The 21,439-nt window shown below is 46.7% G+C and overlaps 1 protein-coding gene across 1 annotated transcript in view; it reads right to left on the reverse strand.

Moving 5' to 3' along the window:
- Positions 1-21,439, reverse strand: part of TM9SF3 (transmembrane 9 superfamily member 3) — a 122,929-nt gene that overhangs the window by 15,151 nt on the left and 86,339 nt on the right. Inside the window, exons 6-8 of the mRNA XM_063961510.1 lie at positions 13,598-13,729; positions 6,709-6,875; positions 3,026-3,120 (exon numbers count right to left, since the gene is read on the reverse strand). Coding sequence (XP_063817580.1) covers positions 3,026-3,120; positions 6,709-6,875; positions 13,598-13,729 — 394 coding nt within the window. The remainder of the gene's footprint in view (positions 1-3,025; positions 3,121-6,708; positions 6,876-13,597; positions 13,730-21,439) is intronic.

Below are 21,439 nucleotides of genomic sequence, written 5' to 3' on the forward strand. Positions count from 1 at the left end.
CTCACCGAACCGTCTGGTTTCGGTACCACAAACATTGTGGAATAGTAACCCCGTCCCTGTTGAAGGAGGGGAACTTTTATTTTCACCTGCTGGAGGTACAGCTTGTGAATTGCCGCCAGTACTACCTCCCAGTCCTGGGGAGTAGCTGGCAAGGCTGATTTGAGGTAACGGCGAGGGGGAGACGCCTCGAATTCCAGCTTGTATCCCTGAGATACCACTTGTAGAACCCAGAGATCCACCTGTGAGCGAACCCACTGTTCGCTGAAGTTCCGGAGACGCGCCCCCACCGCACCTGGCTACGTCTGTGGAGCCCCAGCGTCATGCGGTGGACTTAGTAGAAGCAGGGGAGGATTTTTGTTCCTGGGAACTGGCTGTCTGGTGCAGCTTTTTCCCTCTCCCCCTGCCTCTGGGCAGAAAGGAAGCACCTTTGATCCGCTTGCCTTTCTGAGGCCGAAAGGACTGTACCTGATAGTACGGTGCTTTCTTAGGTTGTGAGGGAGCCTGAGGTAAAAATGTCGATTTCCCAGCTGTTGCTGTGGATACGAGGTCCGAGAGACCATCCCTAAACAATTCCTCACCCTTATAAGGCAAAACCTCCATGTGCCTTTTAGAATCAGCATCACCTGTCCACTGCCGAGTCCATAATACTCTCCTGGCAGAAATGGACATTGCATTAATTCTAGATGCCAGCCGGCAAATGTCCCTCTGTGCATCTCTCATATATAAGACTACGTCTTTAATATGCTCTATGGTTAGCAATATAGTGTCCCTGTCAAGGGAATCAATGTTATCAGACAGGGAATCAGACTACGCTGCTGCAGCACTACACATCCATGCTGAAGCAATAGCAGGTCTCAGTATAGTACCTGAGTGTGTATACACAGACTTCAGGATAGCCTCCTGCTTTCTATCTGCAGGCTCCTTTAAGGCGGCCGTATCCTGAGAAGGCAGTGCCACTTTTTTTGATAAGCGTGTGAGCGCCTTGTCCACCTTAGGGGATGTCTCCCAGCGTAACCTATCCGTTGGCGGGAAAGGGTACGCCATTAGTAACCGCTTAGAAATTACTAGTTTCTTATCTGGGGAACCCCACGCTTCTTCACACAATTCATTTAACTCATCAGATGGGGGAAAAGTCACTGGCTGCTTTTTCTCCCCAAACATAATACCCTTTTTTGTGGTAACCGGGTTAATGTCAGAAATGTGCAACACATTTTTCATTGCCGTAATCATGCATCGGATGGCCCTAGTGGATTGTATATTTGTCTCATCCTCGTCGACACTGGAGTTAGTATCCGTGTCGACATCTGTGTCTGCCATCTGAGGTAGTGGGCGTTTTTGAGCCCCTGACGGCCTCCGAGATGCCTGGGCAGGCACGGGCTGAGATGCCGGCTGTCCCAAAGCTGCGTCATCGAACCTTTTATGCAAGGAGTTGACACTGTCTGTTAATACCTTCCACATATCCATCCACTCAGGTGTCGGCCCCGCAGGGGGCGACATCACACTTATCGGCACCTGCTCCGCCTCCACGTAAGCGTCCTCATCAAACATGTCGACACAGCCGTACCGACACATCGCACACACACACACAGGGAATGCTCTGACTGAGGACAGGACCCCACAAAGTCCTTTGGGGAGACAGAGAGAGAGTATGCCAGCACACACCAGAGCGCTATATAACAGAGGGATATACACTATACACAAAGTGAATTTTCCCCCTATAGCTGCATATATCACAATTTGCGCCTAAATTTATGTGCCCCCCCCCCTCTCTTTTTTTACCCTTTCTGTAGTGTATACTGCAGGGGAGAGCCTGGGGAGCGTCCTTCCAGCGGAGCTGTGAAGAGAAAATGGCGCTGGCTGTGCTGAGGGAGATAGCCCCGCCCCTTCAACGGCGGGCTTCTCCCGCTTTTTATAACGTTAATGGCGGGGGTTTCTGCACATATACAGTGTTAAACACTGTATTATGTGCTTTTTATTGCCAAAAGGTATATTCATTGCAGCCCAGGGCGCCCACCCCCCCAGCGCCCTGCACCCACCAGTGACCGGAGCGTGTGGTGTGCTGTGGGAGCAATGGCGCACAGCTGCAGTGCTGTGCGCTACCTTATTGAAGACCGAAGTCTTCAGCCGCCGATTTCCTCCGGTTTCTTCCGTCTTCTGGCTCTGCAAGGGGGACGGCGGCGCGGCTCCGGGAACGGACGATCGAGGTCGGGCCCTGTGTTCGATCCCTCTGGAGCTAATGGTGTCCAGTAGCCTAGAAGCACAAGCTAGCTGCAAGCAGGTAGGTTTGCTTCTCTCCCCTAAGTCCCACGTAGCAGTGAGTCTGTTGCCAGCAGATCTCACTGAAAATAAAAAACCTAACAAATACTTTTCTTTTTAGTGAACTCAGGAGAGCCCACTAAGTGCATCCAGCTCAGGCCGGGCACAGATTCTAACTGAGGTCTGGAGGAGGGGCATAGAGGGAGGAGCCAGTGCACACCAGATGTAGTACCTAATCTTTTCTTTAAAGAAGTGCCCAGTCTCCTGCGGAGCCCGTCTATTCCCCATGGTCCTTACGGAGTACCCAGCATCCACTAGGACGTCAGAGAAAGTTATTTCTGCTGCAGAGAGGGAATTCTGTTCCAGAATAGACAGTAGTGAGCGAAGGCATGGCTGGGAAGGCTCGTATTTGGCACAGCTTTCAGGATATGGTACATACCTTACATGTTAAAAACAGGGAAAAACCAGGGCCACCATGCAAAACAAAAAACATTAAGAACACAGGCTGCCTGGTTGCACTGTAACTAGTGGAAATGCATTTAGCATGACTTTAGCCGTTCCTATGTAAACAGGATGCATGTAAATGCAGTGCTGCCAGGTTTTAAGTGGATGCTACAAAAATAACGGTCAAGTAATGAATTGTAAATAATCTCAAATATACTTTGTAATATATTTGTAAAATATTCCTTGTTGCATGCAAATGTGGCTCATTCAACTACTGAAATTACAAAGAAGGAGGAGGATATATAAGCATGTGAATATCAATTACCTCCTTGCCTGGCATAAAGGCTTCCTCCAAAGTACCCATTGACTGGTGATGTTGCAGCATACACAAATATAGCAGTGCTGAGCATTGAGCCTCTCCTAGAACAGATAAAACAGGCAACATCATGTTTATGGGCATTTATGTAAAATAATAATAATAATAAATGTAAACCTATTTGTGAACATAATTATCTAATACATAAAAGATTAGGTTACCCTCAAATCTGCACGGTCGATAAAAAGCACTATATAAAATGAATATATGGGGTGAGTTATTCAGCTTGACAGAGGCGAGGGGACCCCGAAACGTTAGCTGTAAGGTATTATGTAGTAATATAACTGCACCTTAAACCAGTCTCCAAGTGCCGCTGTCTATTTTGTCTCTATTATATATAGACATTTCAGGGATGGTGTGTGTGTGTGTAATAAGCATTGAACACATCCATGCACTCCACACATACAAATAAATCAAACCATGGATGTCCATAAATTATGTGTAATAATGTGAAAGGACACAGGGAAAAAGTATTGAACTAGTTTTCTGAAATGTATTTAATATTTTGTACATAAGCCTCTGAACGTAATGAATCCTGACGAAAGGTGCTAAATAAAAAGGCACCTGAAACGTTGATTGACAAAAAGCTGCCTTTATTAAGCACCTCGTCAGGACATTATCCTGACAAAAAGGTGCTTAATCAAGGCATCTGAAACATTGATATTCAAGCAATGTTTGTTGTGACTTATTGAAATCCATGGTGTGCCACCCACCCTGATCTTCTTGCTGTAGTACTGGAATTTCTATACATACACAGGGTGATTCAAAAGTCCCAGTACCGTCTGAAGGGCACGGAATCCTAACTGTAGAGATTACACCTTCTATTCCCAAGTCCACGGGTCATTCTCTAGGATTGACTTAGCGCTGTCGGACAAATGGACATTACAACAAATAAAGCGGGCCGATATACTGCCAATTCCTTGGTCGGACCATTCAGCCTTAAAATTACGTTGGGCTTGACATCCCTTCAGTCTTCCCCTCGACTGTGGCGCCTTGGCGAGTACCTCCTTGTGGATAAAGAAGCCAAATCATGCATCTCTCAAGCCTTATCCTCCTACCTAGAATGTAATGATCCTGCTGATACATCTGTGTTTAACAACTGGTGTGCACTAAAGGCGGTAGTTAGAGGCTCAGTTATTCAAGCGGCGGCTCGACACCGAAAGCTGTTGCAAAAACAACAAGATGATGTAGAAGCGTGCTTAGCAGACCTAGAACTTAGACTCAAATCTTCCCCCGATAATAAATCACTATCGGGAGCTACTCCGCGTTAGGGAAGAATGGAATATCCTAACCCTAAAAGAGGTACATAAGAACCTCTTTAGGCTGAAACAAAAATTCTATACTCACGGGGATAGGGCGGGACGAATGTTAGCCAGGAAGCTGAGAGGCAAAATGGCAACTGAGAGAGTTAAGGAGGTTTTCAATGCTAAAGGCTTGACAGTGTCTGACCCTTCAGACATAGGCAATGCCTTCGCAGAGTACTATTCAGCCCTATATAATCTACGCTCTGACCCATCTACCCCGCAACCAACTAGTACTGAAATTGATGCTTTTTTGAGTAAATTGAATTTGCCCGGCTTATATTCCCAATCCCTTCAATTGATGGAATGCCCCTGGACCTTGGAGGAGATTAGTCGAGTTATAGATGGCCTCCCGTCGGATAAAGCCCCTGGCCCAGATGGCTTCACAAACGGGTTCTTTAAATGATTTAGAGATGGTCCCAGTCTTGAGAACGGTTTTTGATGAGGCTGCGACAACTGGCTCGTTTCCATCGGAAATGCTGGAAGCCAGAATAGTAGCCTTCCCCAAACCAGGTAAGAACCCAGTTAAGCTATCTAACTACCGTCCTATTGCCCTCTTAAATTCAGACGTTAAAATTTATGCAAAATTAATAGCTAATAGGTTAAATCCGCTATTACCATCCCTTATTTACCAAGACCAAGTGGGCTTCGTTCAGAATCGCCAAGCCCCTGACAAAACCAGGAGGATTATAGATCTGTAAGACGCCTTCTCCGAGTCGGTGGATCCTCTTCTGTTACTTTCATAGGATGCAGAGAAGGCGTTTGACAGATTACATTGGGGCTACCTGAAAGCGGTTTTCATAAAATTTGGTATTTCTGGTAGGGCCCTATCCTCAATTACTGCTCTCTATTCAGCCCCTTCAGCTAGAGTATTTATAAAAGTGGTATGCTCTCTCCCATATTTACAATATCTAATTGTACTCGCCAGGGCTGCCCGCTTTCACCTTTGTTTTTTGCTTTGGCCATAGAACCCTTGGCGGAGGCTATCCGCACTGATTCCAGGGTGAGAGGTCTGGCTTTGTTTGGTCATATGCACAAGATATGTCTCTTTGCGGATGATGTCCTTCTCACCATTGCCGAACCTCATGAATCGCTTCGGGCCCTCCATGACGTCTTGCAGGCCTATTCTCTGGTCTCTTATTACAAACTGAATGCGTCTAAAACAGAAGCGCTCCCGATTAACTTCTCCGCTGCCCTTCTCGATCACTTGAAGTCTCAATATACTTATGCCTGGCAAGTGGATTGCCTGAACTACTTAGGCATCCGTATTTCCCCTAAAGTTTCGGATCTTATTGGTTGTAATTAACCCCCCCCCTTTTTGACTAAACTAACAATGTTAACAAAAGACTGGATGTTGTATAACATATCATGGTTGGGTCGCATAGCAGCTTTGAAGATGGTCCTGCTCCATAAACTGCTTTATCTATTTCGGACTAACCCCATCCTATTATCTAATGCCTTACTGACCAAATTCAACTCTGTACTAATCCGATATGTATGGAAAGGCAAAAAACCAAGACTAGCTCGTAAAATTTTGTCCTTACCAAAATCGAGGGGTGGTTTAGCCTTTCCTGATTTACATTTATACCAGATAGCATGTATTTTGGCCCCATTGGGAGCGTGGAATGAGACGGATGCTCCTAAAATATGGGTCTCCTTGGAAAGGGGCCTCTTATCTCCTCTCCCTTTATCTAGTGGCTTAGGAATGCCTGTTACTGAGAGGTCGAATCTATTTTTAAGATCGGCTGTGGTACAATCCACACGTAAATCTTGGCTGACCTTAGTAGGGAGGTTACCAGAAATCTCTCTCCCCCCACTAGACTTCCCACTGGAAGGAGTGGCAGGTCTAGTCCCGGATTTATCATTTCGCTTGTGGGTTTCCCAGGGAGTTAGGACTCTTCAAGATGTAACGGAAAGGGGTACTTTAATGTCATATGCCCAACTGCAATCTAAATTTTCTCTCCCCAAGGGTGATTTCTATAAATACCTCCAACTCCGACACTGGTTGCAGAGTGTGCCTATACCACATGGCGGATTACTACAGATTCCAAAATATGTCCACTCCCTGATGGTGAGAACATGCTAGTAGTACCACTAAACATAAAATGCAAGTTCCCAAATATAAGAAAAAAGAAAAAGAAAAAAAAGCAATTAATTATATGTAGAAGTTCCCATATTTGTAAATAGCAGGAGAGGTTTGTTTGGTAACTGACAGCAGGATGCGTAACACTGCAAACTGTTACATATTTTACTAGATCTTATAAAAGCCAAATTATGTGTTAGGTTTAGTAGAGCTTATAAAATAAAATATATATGTTTATTAATACTCACTCTGTATATAAATCCTCAATCATGGCTACAATAATTACAATAAGAGAGACTGCAAAGATCTGAAACCCTGATCCAATGAGGGATGAAAAGATCAGTGGGTGACTTGACGGTCTGAACACATCTCCATGGACCTGTTTCCAACCATATTCATCTCCTAGATCCCGGTCCTGGGTTAAAAAATAAAAGTCCATTTACATCCTTCAGTCCCCAGGACATTGAAACATTTCTCAACAGACAAACCTCTTGTGTGAAACCAATAAAATGCTTTATTTATTAACAGTGTATTCCATTGCGCTTTACAGTCAGGAACAAACAGTAATAAAACTAAACTGGGTAATAACAGACAGAGTTAAAATAATGCCGTCTTACGAACAAGGATAAACTTGATGGGAGAAGAAATACTAATGTACATATTCAAAGAGGATCTATGTGATAACTAGAACCTCCTTCTTACTGAAACAATAGAAGTCTTGTGTTTCTTTCCCAACTAGGCATGATATGATTTGCCATGTCACTGCCAATACCAGACGAAATGTTCCAGTGGAGGCAATTCTCTACCTCTGCAGAACACTTATTTCTGTTTACTGTGGGATGAGCGCTATCACAAAACACTTAGATGATACCTAGAGTACAAGTGAACTAATCCAAAAGTAAATGTTGGACACAATACAGATCAAAAAGATTAACAGAAGTGTGTGTATCGTATATCTAAGCCCAAACAGAAACCTATCCCTAAGCGCAGCACTCAGTCAGCGCAGAGTAGATACAAGCCCCAGTCTTTGGTAAGGAAATTAACTGAAGACAACGGTTACGCTTTCCTGTTAGAACTCCTCGATAATAAGAATTTACTTACCGATAATTCTATTTCTCGGAGTCCGTAGTGGATGCTGGGGTTCCTGAAAGGACCATGGGGGGGTTAGCGGCTCCGCAGGAGACAGGGCACAAAAGTAAAGCTTTCCGATCAGGTGGTGTGCACTGGCTCCTCCCCCTATGACCCTCCTCCAAGCCAGTTAGGTACTGTGCCCGGACGAGCGTACACAATAAGGGAGGAATTTTGAATCCCGGGTAAGACTCATACCAGCCACACCAATCACACCGTACAACTTGTGATCTAAACCCAGTTAACAGTATGATAACAGCGGAGCCTCTGAAAAGATGGCTCACAACAATAATAACCCGATTTTTGTAACTATGTACAAGTATTGCAGATAATCCGCACTTGGGATGGGCGCCCAGCATCCACTACGGACTCCAAGAAATAGAATTATCGGTAAGTAAATTCTTATTTTCTCTATCGTCCTAGTGGATGCTGGGGTTCCTGAAAGGACCATGGGGATTATACCAAAGCTCCCAAACGGGCGGGAGAGTGCGGATGACTCTGCAGCACCGAATGAGAGAACTCCAGGTCCTCCTTAGCCAGGGTATCAAATTTGTAGGATTTTACAAACGTGTTTGCCCCTGACTAAATAACCGCTCGGCAAAGTTGTAAAGCCGAGACCCCTCGGGCAGCCGCCCAAGATGAGCCCACCTTCCTTGTGGAATGGGCATTTACATATTTTGGCTGTGGCAGGCCTGCCACAGAATGTGCAAGCTGAATTGTATTACACATCCAACTAGCAATAGTCTGCTTAAAAGCAAGAGCACCCAGTTTGTTGGGTGCATACAGGATAACAGCAAGTCAGTTTTCCTGACTCCAGCCGTCCTGGAACCTATATTTTCAGGGCCCTGACAACATCTAGCAACTTGGAGTCCTCCAAGTCCCTAGTAGGTGCAAGGCACCACAATAAGCTGGTTCAGGTGAAACCCTGACACCACCTTAGGGAGAGAACTGGGGACGAGTCCGCAGCTCTGCCCTGTCCGAATGGACAAACAAATATGGGCTTTTTTGAGAAAAAAACCACCAATTTGACACTCGCCTGGTCCAGGCCAGGGCCAAGAACATGGTCACTTTTCATGTGAGATGCTTCAAATCCACAGATTTGACTGGTTTTAAACCAATGTGATTTGAAGAATCCCAGAACTACGTTGAGATCCCACAGTGCCACTGGAGGCACAAAAGAGGGTTGTATATGCAATACTCCCTTGACAAAGTTCTGGACTTCAGGAACTGAAGCCAATTCTTTCTGGAAGAAAATTGACAGGGCCGAAATTTGAACCTTAATGGACCCCAATTTGAGGCCCATAGACACTCCTGTTTGCAGGAAATGCAGGAATCGACCGAGTTGAAATTTCTTTGTGGGGCCTTCCTGGCCTCACACCACGCAACATATTTTCGCCACATGTGGTGATAATGTTGTGCGGTCACCTCCTTTCTGGCTTTGACCAGGGTAGGAATGACCTCTTCCGGAATGCCTTTTTCCCTTAGGATCCGGCGTTCCACCGCCATGCCAACAAACGCAGCTGCGGTAAGTCTTGGAACAGACATGGTACTTGCTGAAGCAAGTCCCTTCTTAGCGGCAGAGGCCATAAGACCTCTGTAAACATCTCTTGAAGTTCCGGGTACCAAGTCCTTCTTGGCCAATCCGGAGCCATGAGTATAGTTCTTACTCCTCTACGTCTTATAATTCTCAGCACCTTAGGTATGAGAAGCAGAGGAGGGAACACATACACCGACTGGTACACCCACGGTGTTACCAGAACGTCCACAGCTATTGCCTGAGGGTCTCTTGACCTGGCGCAATACCTGTCCCGTTTTTTGTTCAGACGGGACGCCATCATGTCCACCTTTGGTATTTCCCAACGGTTTACAATCATGTGGAAAAAACTTCCCGATGAAGTTTCCACTCTCCCGGGTGGAGGTCGTGCCTGCTGAGGAAGTCTGCTTCCCAGTTTCCATTCCCGGGATGAAACACTGCTGACAGTGCTATCACATGATTTTCCGCCCAGCGAAAAGTCCTTGCAGTTTTTGCCATTGCCCTCCTGCTTCTTGTGTCGCCCTGTCTTTTTACGTGGGCGACTGCCGTGATGTTTTTCCCACTGGATCAATACCGGCTGACCTTGAAGCAGAGGTCTTGCTAAGCTTAGAGCATTATAAATTTACCCTTAGCTCCAGTATATTTATGTGGAGAAAAGTCTCCAGACTTGATCACACTCCCTGGAAATTTTTTCCTTGTGTGACTGCTCCCCAGCCTCTCGGGCTGGGCTCCGTGGTCACCAGCATCCAATCCTGAATGCCGAATCTGCGGCCCTCTAGAAGATGAGCACTCTGTAACCACCACAGGAGAGACACCCTTGTCCTTGGATATAGGGTTATCCGCTGATGCATCTGAAGATGCGATCCGGACCATTTGTCCAGCAGATCCCACTGAAAAGTTCTTGCGTGAAATCTGCCGAATGGAATTGCTTCGTAGGAAGCCACCATTTTCTACCAGGACCCTTGTGCAATGATGCACTGTTTTTAGGAGGTTCCTGACTAGCTCGGATAACTCCCTGGCTTTCTCTTTCGGGAGAAACACCTTTTTCTGGACTGTGTCCAGAATCATCCCTAGGCACAGCAGACGTGTCGTCGGGATCAGCTGCGATTTTGGAATATTTAGAATCCACCCGTGCTGTTGTAGCAGTATCCGAGATAGTGCTACTCCTACCTCCAACTGTTCCCTGGACTATGCCCTTATCAGGAGATCGTCCAAGTAAGGGATAATTAAGACGCCTTTTCTTCGAAGAAGAATCATCATTTCGGCCATTACCTTAGTAAAGACCCGGGGTGCCGTGGACAATCCAAACGGCAGCGTCTGAAACTGATAGTGACAGTTCTGCACCACGAACCTGAGGTACCCTTAGTGAGAAGGGCAAATTTGGGACATAGAGGTAAGCATCCCTGATGTCCCGGGACACTATATAGTCCCCTTCTTCCTGTTCGTTATCACTGCTCTGAGTGACTCCATCTTGATTTGAACCTTTGTAAGTGTTCAAAAATTTTTTAGATTTAGAATAAGTCTCACCTAGCCTTCCGGCTTCAGTACCACAATATAGTGTGGAATAATACCCCTTTTCTTGTAGTAGGAGGGGTAATTTAATTATCACCTGCTGGGAATACAGCTTGTGAATTTTTTCCCATACTGCCTCCTTGTCGGAGGGAGACCTTGGTAAAGCAGACTTCAGGAGCCTGCGAAGGGGAAACGTCTCGACATTCCAATCTGTACCCCTGGGATACTACTTGTAGGATCCAGGGGTCCTGTACGGTCTCAGCGCCATGCTGAGAACTTGTCAGAAGCGGTGGAACGCTTCTGTTCCTGGGAATGGGCTGCCTGCTGCAGTCTTCTTCCCTTTCCTCTATCCCTGGGCAGATATGATCTTATAGGGACGAAAGGACTGAGGCTGAAAAGACGGTGTCTTTTTCTGCAGAGATGTGACTTAGGGTAAAAACGGTGGATTTTCCAGCAGTTGCCGTGGCCACCAGGTCCGATGGACCGACCCCAAATAACTCCTCTTCCTTTATACGGCAATACACCTTTGTGCCGTTTGGAATCTGCATCACCTGACCACTGTCGTGTCCATAACATCTTCTGGCAGTTATGGACATCGCATTTACTCTTGATGCCAGAGTGCAAATATCCCTCTGTGCATCTCGCATATATAGAAATGCATCCTTTAAATGCTCTATAGTCAATAAAATACTGTCCCTGTCAAGGGTATCAATATTTTTAGTCAGGGAATCCGACCAAGCCACCCCAGCTCTGCACATCCAGGCTGAGGCGATCGCTGGTCGCAGTATAACACCAGTATGTGTGTATATACTTTTTATGATATTTTCCAGCCTCCTATCAGCTGGCTCTTTAAGTACGGCCCTATCCGTAGATGGTACCGCTACTTGTTCTGATAAGCGTGTGAGCGCCTTATCCACCCTGAGGGGTGTTTCCCACCGCGCCTTAACTTCTGGCGGGAAAGGGTATACCGCCCATAATTTTCTATCGGGGAGAACCCACGCATCATCACACACTTCATTTAATTTATCTGATTCAGGAAAAACTATGGTAGTTTTTTCACATCCCACATAATACCCTCTTTTGTGGTACTTGTAGTATCAGAAATATGTAACACCTCCTTCATTGCCTTTAACGTGTGGCCCTAATAAGGAATACGTTTGTTTATTCACCGTCGACACTGGATTCAGTGTCCCTGTCTGTGTCTGTGTCGACCGACTAAAGTAAACGGGCGTTTTAAAACCCCTGACGGTGTTTTTGAGACGTCTGGACCGGTACTAATTGTTTGTCGGCCGTCTCATGTCGTCAACCGACCTTGCAGCGTGTTGACATTATCACGTAATTCCCTAAATAAGCCATCCATTCCGGTGTCGACTCCCTAGAGAGTGACATCACCATTACAGGCATTTGCTCCGCCTCCTCACCAACATCGTCCTCCTACATGTCGACACACACGTACCGACACACAGCACACACACAGGGAATGCTCTGATAGAGGACAGGACCCACTAGCCCTTTGGAGAGACAGAGGGAGAGTTTGCCAGCACACACCAAAAACGCTATAATTATATAGGGACAACCTTATATAAGTGTTTTCCCTTATAGCATCTTTTTTATATATTTCTAACGCCAAATTAGTGCCCCCTCTCTCTGTTTTAACCCTGTTTCTGTAGTGCAGTGCAGGGGAGAGCCTGGGAGCCTTCCCTCCAGCCTTTCTGTGAGGGAAAATGGCGCTGTGTGCTGAGGAGATAGGCCCCGCCCCTTTTTCGGCGGCCTCGTCTCCCGCTCTTAACGGATTCTGGCAGGGGTTAAATATCTCCATATAGCCTCCGGAGGCTATATGTGAGGTATTTTTAGCCAAAATAGGTTTTCATTTGCCTCCCAGGGCGCCCCCCTCCCAGCGCCCTGCACCCTCAGTGACTGCCGTGTGAAGTGTGCTGAGAGGAAAATGGCGCACAGCTGCAGTGCTGTGCGCTACCTTTAGAAGACTGAGGAGTCTTCTGCCGCCGATTCTGGACCTCTTCTTATTTCAGCATCTGCAAGGGGGCCGGCGGCAAGGCTCCGGTGACCATCCAGGCTGTACCTGTGATCGTCCCTCTGGAGCTGATGTCCAGTAGCCAAGAAGCCAATCCATCCTGCACGCAGGTGAGTTCACTTCTTCTCCCCTAAGTCCCTCGTTGCAGTGATCCTGTTGCCAGCAGGACTCACTGTAAAATAAAAAACCTAAGCTAAACTTTTCTAAGCAGCTCTTTAGGAGAGCCACCTAGATTGCACCCTTCTCGGCCGGGCACAAAAATCTAACTGGCTTGGAGGAGGGTCATAGGGGGAGGAGCCAGTGCACACCACCTGATCGGAAAGCTTTACTTTTGTGCCCTGTCTCCTGCGGAGCCGCTAACCCCCCCATGGTCCTTTCAGGAACCCCAGCATCCACTAGGACGATAGAGAAATTTATTTATATAGCACAAACACATTACACAGCGCTTTACAGAAAATATTCCAGCTATTCACGTCAATCTATGCCGCAGTGGAGCTTACAATCTATATTCCTTGTCACATGGGCAAACTAGGGTTTATGTTTGGTCAGAAACCAATTAACTTGTCAATATGTATTTGAGATGTGGAAGGAAAGTGGAGCACTCAGTGGAAACCCATGCACACATGGGCAGAACATACTAACTCAGATATGGGGGGGTAAATGTAATAGGGTCAGAGTTGCCAGTGGTAAAGGATTTCATCCAAAAATGGCTGTATTTTTAAAGCGACAATCATTTACAAGCCAAAACTAGGATGGTTTTGCCTGGTATATGATCACCGTTTAAAATACAGCAATTCTCGTGTGAAGTACCGGAGTTCCTGCAGCTTGGAACTAAAAACATTACTTCAGGGCTGTGAGACAGTATTGCTAACCACTAGGAATCCGTTCTGCTCCAAGACAGTACAAATGTAATGGAAAGTAAAATTCTTACCATATCATCCATTTCCTCTTCCTTGCTATACCGTGCATAATCTTTTCTCAAGGTTCTCATTAAAATCATGGACACCAATCCAACCAAGAAAATAACCATCATAAAAGAATTGAAGATTGAAAACCAGTGTATCTAAAAAATAAAAATGAAATACCATGTGTTAAAATGTACAAAGTCACACACACGAACAAAGTACTCCTGTCGTACCATCTTTGCAGAGAAGGTTGTTCCACCGGCTCCAACTCCTGGTATTTTGCTTCAGAAGTAGCTTAAACAGTAACACAATTTCTTACATTTTTCATAGACGTAGAATTTTAAATATTACTCTGATTAACTGAATAATGGATATATTAAAGGCAACAAATGAGCTACTGCTTGTGAAGTGGGTAAATCTGAATTGTACTCCTTTCACACATATTTGTATCCGGGATATAGGTGGGGATTTTTGGCATTTATCTTGTGGACCTGTCAAAACGGAAAAGGGAAGGACTTCATGCAGTGTTGTTTCTGAGATCCCAATATTTGCCCTCTACAGCTGAATACTTTCCTTCTACAGGTATGAATGCCACTTGCATGTTTTTATCTTTTTAATATGTTTTAATAAAGAGGTTTTCTATCATTACCTTTTTCTCTAGCACCCATAAGGGATATTGGGGACACATTAGTATGATGAGGTATAGATGGGGTCCAAAGGAGCCAGTGCACTATAACTTGGTTGCACTGGGTGTGCTGGCTCCTCCCCTCTATGCCTCCTCCTACAGGCAGTTTAGAAAAAGTGCCCTCAGGAGAGGATGCACACTCTGCTAGCTCCAGAGTTTTCTTCAATTTCTTTTAAATGTTTATTTATTTCGGTATGCTGTTTGGGCAACAGCATACCTGCGCTGCGGGAGTTAGGGTGGGGTGACGGGGGGGGGGGGCTTCCCTGCTGCATGACCACCGTCCTAGGGGGTTGTTTGTTCAGCAGGGCACTGCGCCTTGGCTGACGCAGCCGCAGCATGCCGCACACCCCTAAAAGATGCCAGAAGGTGACCATCAGTGGTGAGTACACACCTGGGGCTCCGCTAGGGGGGTCCCCCGGTTCATGGTGCTGCTATCACACAGGTGAGGCATACGGGTGCCTCCTGGGGGGGGGATCCACTATTGCCCCTGTGAAAACTGGCTAGCGGTGGGCTTAACGGAGCATTTATATGAAGTTTTAAGCATGTTTGGAGACATTGCCAGTATAAAATCTTCAGTAGCTCCGGTGCCATGAAGGGGGGGCGGAGCTACATCAGAGCGGGCTCAACAGCATTTTGGTGCCTTCCTCTGCTGATACAGCAGCCTCACACAGATCCTCCAGTTGCGGACACACGCTGGATCACTGGTACAGGGTGTAGCTTGGGGGAGAGCCGCTTACCTTGTGCACATTACACATTCCTAAAGGAAAATTGGATTTTTAAAACAAAAACAGTGATTCACTGAACTAAACGCCGACAGCCTCGCTGGGGCGCTCTGGCGCAGGTGTGCTGGTGCCTTCTCTTCATCTGTGTCTCCTCTCACATACAGTAGGGCAGGCTTGCATTGTAACTGTGTTGTATGTGTATTGTGTGTTACTTTTCACCATGGTAAAACACAAGTTATGCAGTGTCTAACACCAGGTTCTCCCCACTCTCATCTGGTTCCATTTCATGTGAACAGTGTAGTCCGTCCTCCCAAAACGTTGAGGAGAATGTGGGGGAGGGTCACGAGGCTTCCTGGCTGGGTGCAATCAAAACTATGACGTCTGATATGTCATCTCAGCTCACTGCTAATGCCCACAAAACACAAGACCTGCAACAAACTGTAGCAGATCTGGCTGCCAGGGCTGAGGTTCCCCATCCCCCCCTCTCTACTGCAGGTCTACATAAACGTGCTTTCCCTGCGCTTCTATCAGATACTGATGATGATGATATAGAGGATGATGGGGACGACGTGGATCCCATAGATGGGGATTCCACTCCTACACAGGGTATTGAACCCCTCATTTTAGCTATATGGGATGTGCTAAAGCTTCCCCTAGAGGACGCTGCATATCAGCAGTCGTTTTTCTCCCTCAAGACAAACTGACTGTCACCTTTCCTGATTCTAAAGAATTAGATTATTTAAGCTAGCCCGGAAAAATCCAGATAAGAAATATCAGGTGTCAAAACGGTTTTTGCATACATTCCCCTTTGCCCCTGAGGGCAGAAAATAGGATTTTGGTACTTACCAGGTAAATCCTTTTCTTTGAATCCATAGGGGGCACTGGAGTACTCTTGGGATATGGACGGCTTCCACCGGAAGAAGGCACTGAATAAATTAATTTTTGAGACTACTCCTCCCCTCCATATCCTCGAGCACTTCAGTGTTTTTTACTGAGCCGAACAGGATCGATAGAGAGATTGACCAAAGGAGAATTACATATAATCTCACGGACAACAATAAAGTTGACACAAAACGTAACAGACAACTAAACAGTTGACACCATAACTGATTAACCCTTGTTAAATTTAAACCAGTCGTGAAAGTGTGTTACCATAAGAACCACTGAACTTCCTAAAACAGGTAAACTGCTCTGGGTGGGCGTCCAGTGCCCCCTATGGATTCAAAGAAAAGGATTTACCTGGTAAGTACCAAAATCCTATTTTCTTTATCATCCACTAGGGGTCACTGGAGTACTCTTGGGATGTACCAAAGTTTCCTCCGTGGTGGGAGAGCTGTTTGGCACTTGTAACACTAAACGGCCAAAGCTAGATGCTGATGCCGCGAAAGTATCAAACTTGTAAAAGCGCACAAACGTGTGCACTGAAGACCAAGTAGCCGCACGGCAAAGCTGTGTCGTAGAAGCCCCACGACTCGCTGCCCATGACGTTCCCACAGAACGTGTGGAATGAGCTGTTACTGAAGTAGGTGGCTGTAACCTAGCATAAAGGTAAGCCTGACGTATGGTCAGTTTGATCCATCTGGATAAGGTTTGCTTAGAGGCTGGCCAACCCCTCTTAGCCGCATCATAGAGAACAAACAACGTATCCGTTTTACGCACAGTAGACGTTCGGGATACATAGATGCGCAATGCGCGAACCACATCCAACGTTCCAGAATCTCCTGTTAACACAGGAACTACTATTGGTTGATTGATGTGAAAAGACGACACTACCTTTGGTAGAAAAGCGGGATTCGTCCGAAGTTCCGCTCTGTCATCATGAAAAACTAAATACGGTGACTTGCACGACAAGGCACCCAGATCTGAAACACGCCTAGCCGAAGCTAAGGCTAAAAGAAAAAATCGTTTTCCAAGTGAGAAATTTAATATCCACTTGTCGTAAAGGTTCAAAGTAATCGGACTGTAAGAAATCTAAAACCAGATTCAAGTCCCATGGTGCTGTAGGTGGAATGAAAGGAGGCTGTATCCTCTTTACACCCTGTAAAAACGTATGTATTGACGGCAACGAGGCCAATTTCCTTTGAAAGAAAATTGACAACGCAGATACCTGCACCTTTAGTGTGGAAAGACGTAGTCCTCCATCTAACCCCATCTGTAAAAATAACAAAAGACGGGATAAATTAAAAGATGATGTCGGAAATTTCCGAGCTTCACACCAACTTATATAAGTACGCCAGATTCTGTAATAATGAGCTGCCGTAACCGGCTTCCTAGCTCGTACCATGGTTGGTATAACAGACTCAGGAATGCCCTCTCTTCTTAAGATGGCCTTTTCAACAGCCACCCCGTCAAACGCAGCCGCGCTAAATCGGGGTAAAGGAACGGACCCTGTTGTAACAGGTCCGGACGTAGTGGGAGTGGCCACGGATCGTCTGAGAGTAACCCGAGGAGATCCGAGAACCAAGCCCTCCGAGGCCAATGAGGCGCTATTAGTATGACTGTGACGGACCCTCTCTTGATCCGTTTTAGCAACAGCGGGAGCAGCGGAAACGGTGGAAACAGATACACAAGGCTGTACGGCCACGTGGCTGTGAGAGCATCCACCGCCACTGCCCCTGGATCTCTTGTTCTGGACACATATCGTGACACCTGATGATTGTGGCGGGATGCCATCAGATCCACCTGAGGGTACCCCCACTTCTGGATCAACATCTGAAATACTTCTGGATTTAATGCCCACTCTCCTGGATGAAAATCCTGACTGAGAAAATCTGCCTCCCAGTTGTCCACTCCCGGAATGAACACTGCCGACAATATCACCTGGTGATATTCGGCCCATCTGAGGATCCGAGCTACTTCCCGCATTGCCATGCGGCTTCTCGTTCCTCCTTGTTTGTTTATGTATGCGACTGCCGTCGCATTGTCTGACTGCACCTGAACAGTCTGAAAACGAAACATGTACACTGCTTGTCTTAGAGCATTGTAAATCGCCCTGAGTTCCAGAACATTTATGGATAGCGATCTTTCGTGATTTGCCCAGAGGCCCTGGAGCCGATGACTCTGAACTACAGCTCTCCAACCTCTGAGACTTGCGTCTGTTGTCAGAATTATCCAATTCACGACGCCGAATCGTCTCCCTGCAGATAGATTGTGTATTTTTAACCACCAGAGAAGAGACACCCTGACTTGTGGCGACAATCTCACCCTGTGGTGCAACTGTAGATGTGATCCCGACCATTGCGCTAACACCTCCAGTTGAAACGGACGTGAGTGAAACCTTCCGAACTGAAGTGCTTCGAAAGCCGCCACCATTGTGCCTAAAAGGCGAATGCACAAATGTACTGAGACTGTGCGTGGCTTGAGCACTAATTGCACCAGATGACGAATGACCTGTACTTTCTGTTGTGGCAGGTAAACCTTTTGTTTTACTGTATCGAGAATCATCCCTAGGAATTGAAGTCGCTGACACGGAATTAGATGTGATTTCTTTAAACTGACTATCCAACCGTGCTGAACTAGTACATTGTACGTTAGCAAAGCATGCTGGAGAAGCAATTGTTGAGACGGAGCCTTTATGAGTAGATCGTCCAAATACGGAACAATTATTACCCCTAGGGACCTGAGATGAGCTATCATCACGGACATTACCTTGGTGAATACCCGAGGCGCTGATGAGAGGCCAAACCTTAAGAAACTCTGGTGAGGTGGCCAAATCGGAATGTGTAAGTACGCATCCTTGAGATCCAGTGCAATCATGAATTCCTGCGGCTCTAACCCTGCAATTATTGACCTGAGAGATTCCATCTTGAATCTGTGGTAAGTGACGTAATGATTGAGACCTTTTAGGTTCAATATTGGCCTGACTGAGCCATCTGGTTTTGGTACCAGAAACAGACTGGAATAATAACCCTGCCCCTGTTCCTGCACGGGGACCGGAATTACAACTGCAGCATTCAGCAGAGACTGAATGGCAACCTGCAGAACTGCTTTCTTGTCGTCCGCCACAGGCAGTCCTGTCGTGAAAAATCTTCCTGTCGGAAGATAATCGAACTCTATTTTGTAACCCTCTAATACTAACTTGCGGATCCACCCATCTGTGGATGTCTGCAGCCACGCCCCCTGAAAGCTCTGAAGGCGTGCTCCCACAATTGGAGATCCGAGATGGGCTGGGAGCCCGTCATGCCACTGGTTTGTTAGTGGTCTTAGTGTCTTGACGACGTGCATTGGATTGTCGAGCACTACGTCCCCGACCTCTTCTACCAGGCGTGACTGCTCCTGTGCCCTGCCCACGAAAGGGCTGAGTTCTAAAGGATTTGAACGCCGGACCAGAATATTTCCGTTTAGGTATAGTTGTAGGCGATGGAAGAAACAGACTTTCCTCCAGTAGCCTCAGAAATCCATTTGTCCAATTCAGGACCGAAAAGCTTCTCGCCATCATAAGGCAATGCCTCTATACCTTTTTTAACCTCCGTCTCCGCCTGCCAAGAACGCAGCCAAAGTGCTCGTCGTACTATGACTAGCGATGAGGACAGGCGAGAAGTAAGCTGACAGACGTCAGTAGAAGCTGTACATAGATATTCAGCAGCTTCCCAGATTTGATCCGCGAGAAGTATAAGATGGTCATCTTGCAGAGCCGACTTGAGCTCTTTTATCCATACCATTAAAGCTTTAGTAACCCAAATGCCAACCAACCCAGGTCTCAGCAGCACTCCAGCTGCTGTATACATGGACCTTAGCATAGCCTCTATTTTACGATCTGCAGGGTCTTTAAGCGTAGTAGCAGTTGGTACTGGTATGGTTAACTTCCTTGTAAGTTTGGATACGGATGAATCCACCAATGGTGGGTTCTCCCAAGTAGCTGTCATGGACTCTGGAAACGGGTAACTCGATTTAAATCTACGAGGAATAGAAAACCGTTTATCCGGATTTTTCCGTGATTCCAGTAACATTTTATTAAGAGATTCCGAAATAGGGAAACACATCGGAGATCTCTGTCGTTTAGTAAAAACTACCTCATCATTCGTCAGGGGCTCCTCAGTTTCCGTAAACTCCAGCGACTGACGTACTGCTCTGATGAGATTGTCAATACCTGGGCTGTCAAAATCGTCACTATCTGACTGTTGCCCTATTTCGCCCTCCTCATACTCCTGTTCAGTGAGGTCTAGTATCCCAGAGACTGGAGAATTATTAGGAAAAGGAAATTTATCTTTTCCACTCAAGGTGGGCCTCTGACCAGATTGAGACTCTGGTAACTCAAATGGTCTCATTTTAAACTCAGATCTTGCCGCCTCTCTTTCTTCACGAGAGGCGGCCAGCTCTGATTGTAAACCAACTAATACATCTGCAAGTAAAGCCCATGGAGGGTCCAGAGATGGTGGTTTTACTTCTGAAATCGTATTTATGGCTGTATTAACAACACATGCTGTACATGTGGTGGATCCATCAGGCAACACACTCTTACAGACATGACATGAAAAATGTTTCTTAGATTTTGCTGGTGTCTTACTCATTATAAAAGACAGACAATACAAACTACACACAGACAGACTGCACGACTCAGTAATAACACCAAAGTTCCTGGTATATATCAGGCAAGTGCAGTGCCTGCCAGCAATAAGAAAACTGACCCCAAAATTTCCCTAGTACCACTCTTAGCCGAGATGTAATAAAGGAAACCTGGAACAGACAGGAGAACATTAACATATTAAGCATGCCAAATACTGCCAATGTCTCCCCCCCCCCACTCCCACGACCTCCGTGTACAGCACCGGGTCGGGGCCTGTGGAAGTCTGCATAGGGCCGTGTGAGCGGCCTGTACCTGTAGGCCCAGGCAGCGGGAACTCCTCGGCTGCTGCGGGCGGATAGCGGAAGCAGCGAGCGTGCTGCATAGAGCCCTGGAGCGGCCTATGCACACGCGCTCCCGCCCGCCACACACATTTTGCGGAGTGTCTGTGTAGCCAGGCAGCGCTGCTGCGGCGCCGGGGAGCAGCGGTCTGGTATTTAAGATGCTTGGAGCGGAGAGTGAGAGCGCGCCGCATGGAGCCGTGACGCGGCCCATGCACACGCGCTCCGGGCAGCGGAGAGTACCCAATACAATCCCCAACAGTGGAGCGGCAGCAAGAGCTGACCGCCCCTAACATACCTGGACCGTGACCAAAGTCTATGACGGGGCTTCTCATCCAAGCTCCGTCCAGCTTTTTGCAGGCAGCCTGCAGGTGGAGCGAGGGAGCTCTTTACAGAGAGGTCCGACACTCACGGCTGTTCTCAGCCGCTTCCACTGTCCCTGACCCACGCCTGTTAGAAGGGGGGAAAGGACGTGGAAATCCTTGAAAGAAGAAAAACTTAGGAACTAAAAAAAAAAAATTCCAATACTTCGTGGACGAGCTCCACTATGCCTTCTAACTGTGTCGAGCACAGAAAAAACACTAAAGTGCTCGAGGATATGGAGGGGAGGAGTAGTC

Source organism: Pseudophryne corroboree, chromosome 3, assembly GCF_028390025.1.
Source record: "Pseudophryne corroboree isolate aPseCor3 chromosome 3, aPseCor3.hap2, whole genome shotgun sequence".
In the NCBI taxonomy this organism is placed as follows: domain Eukaryota; kingdom Metazoa; phylum Chordata; class Amphibia; order Anura; family Myobatrachidae; genus Pseudophryne; species Pseudophryne corroboree.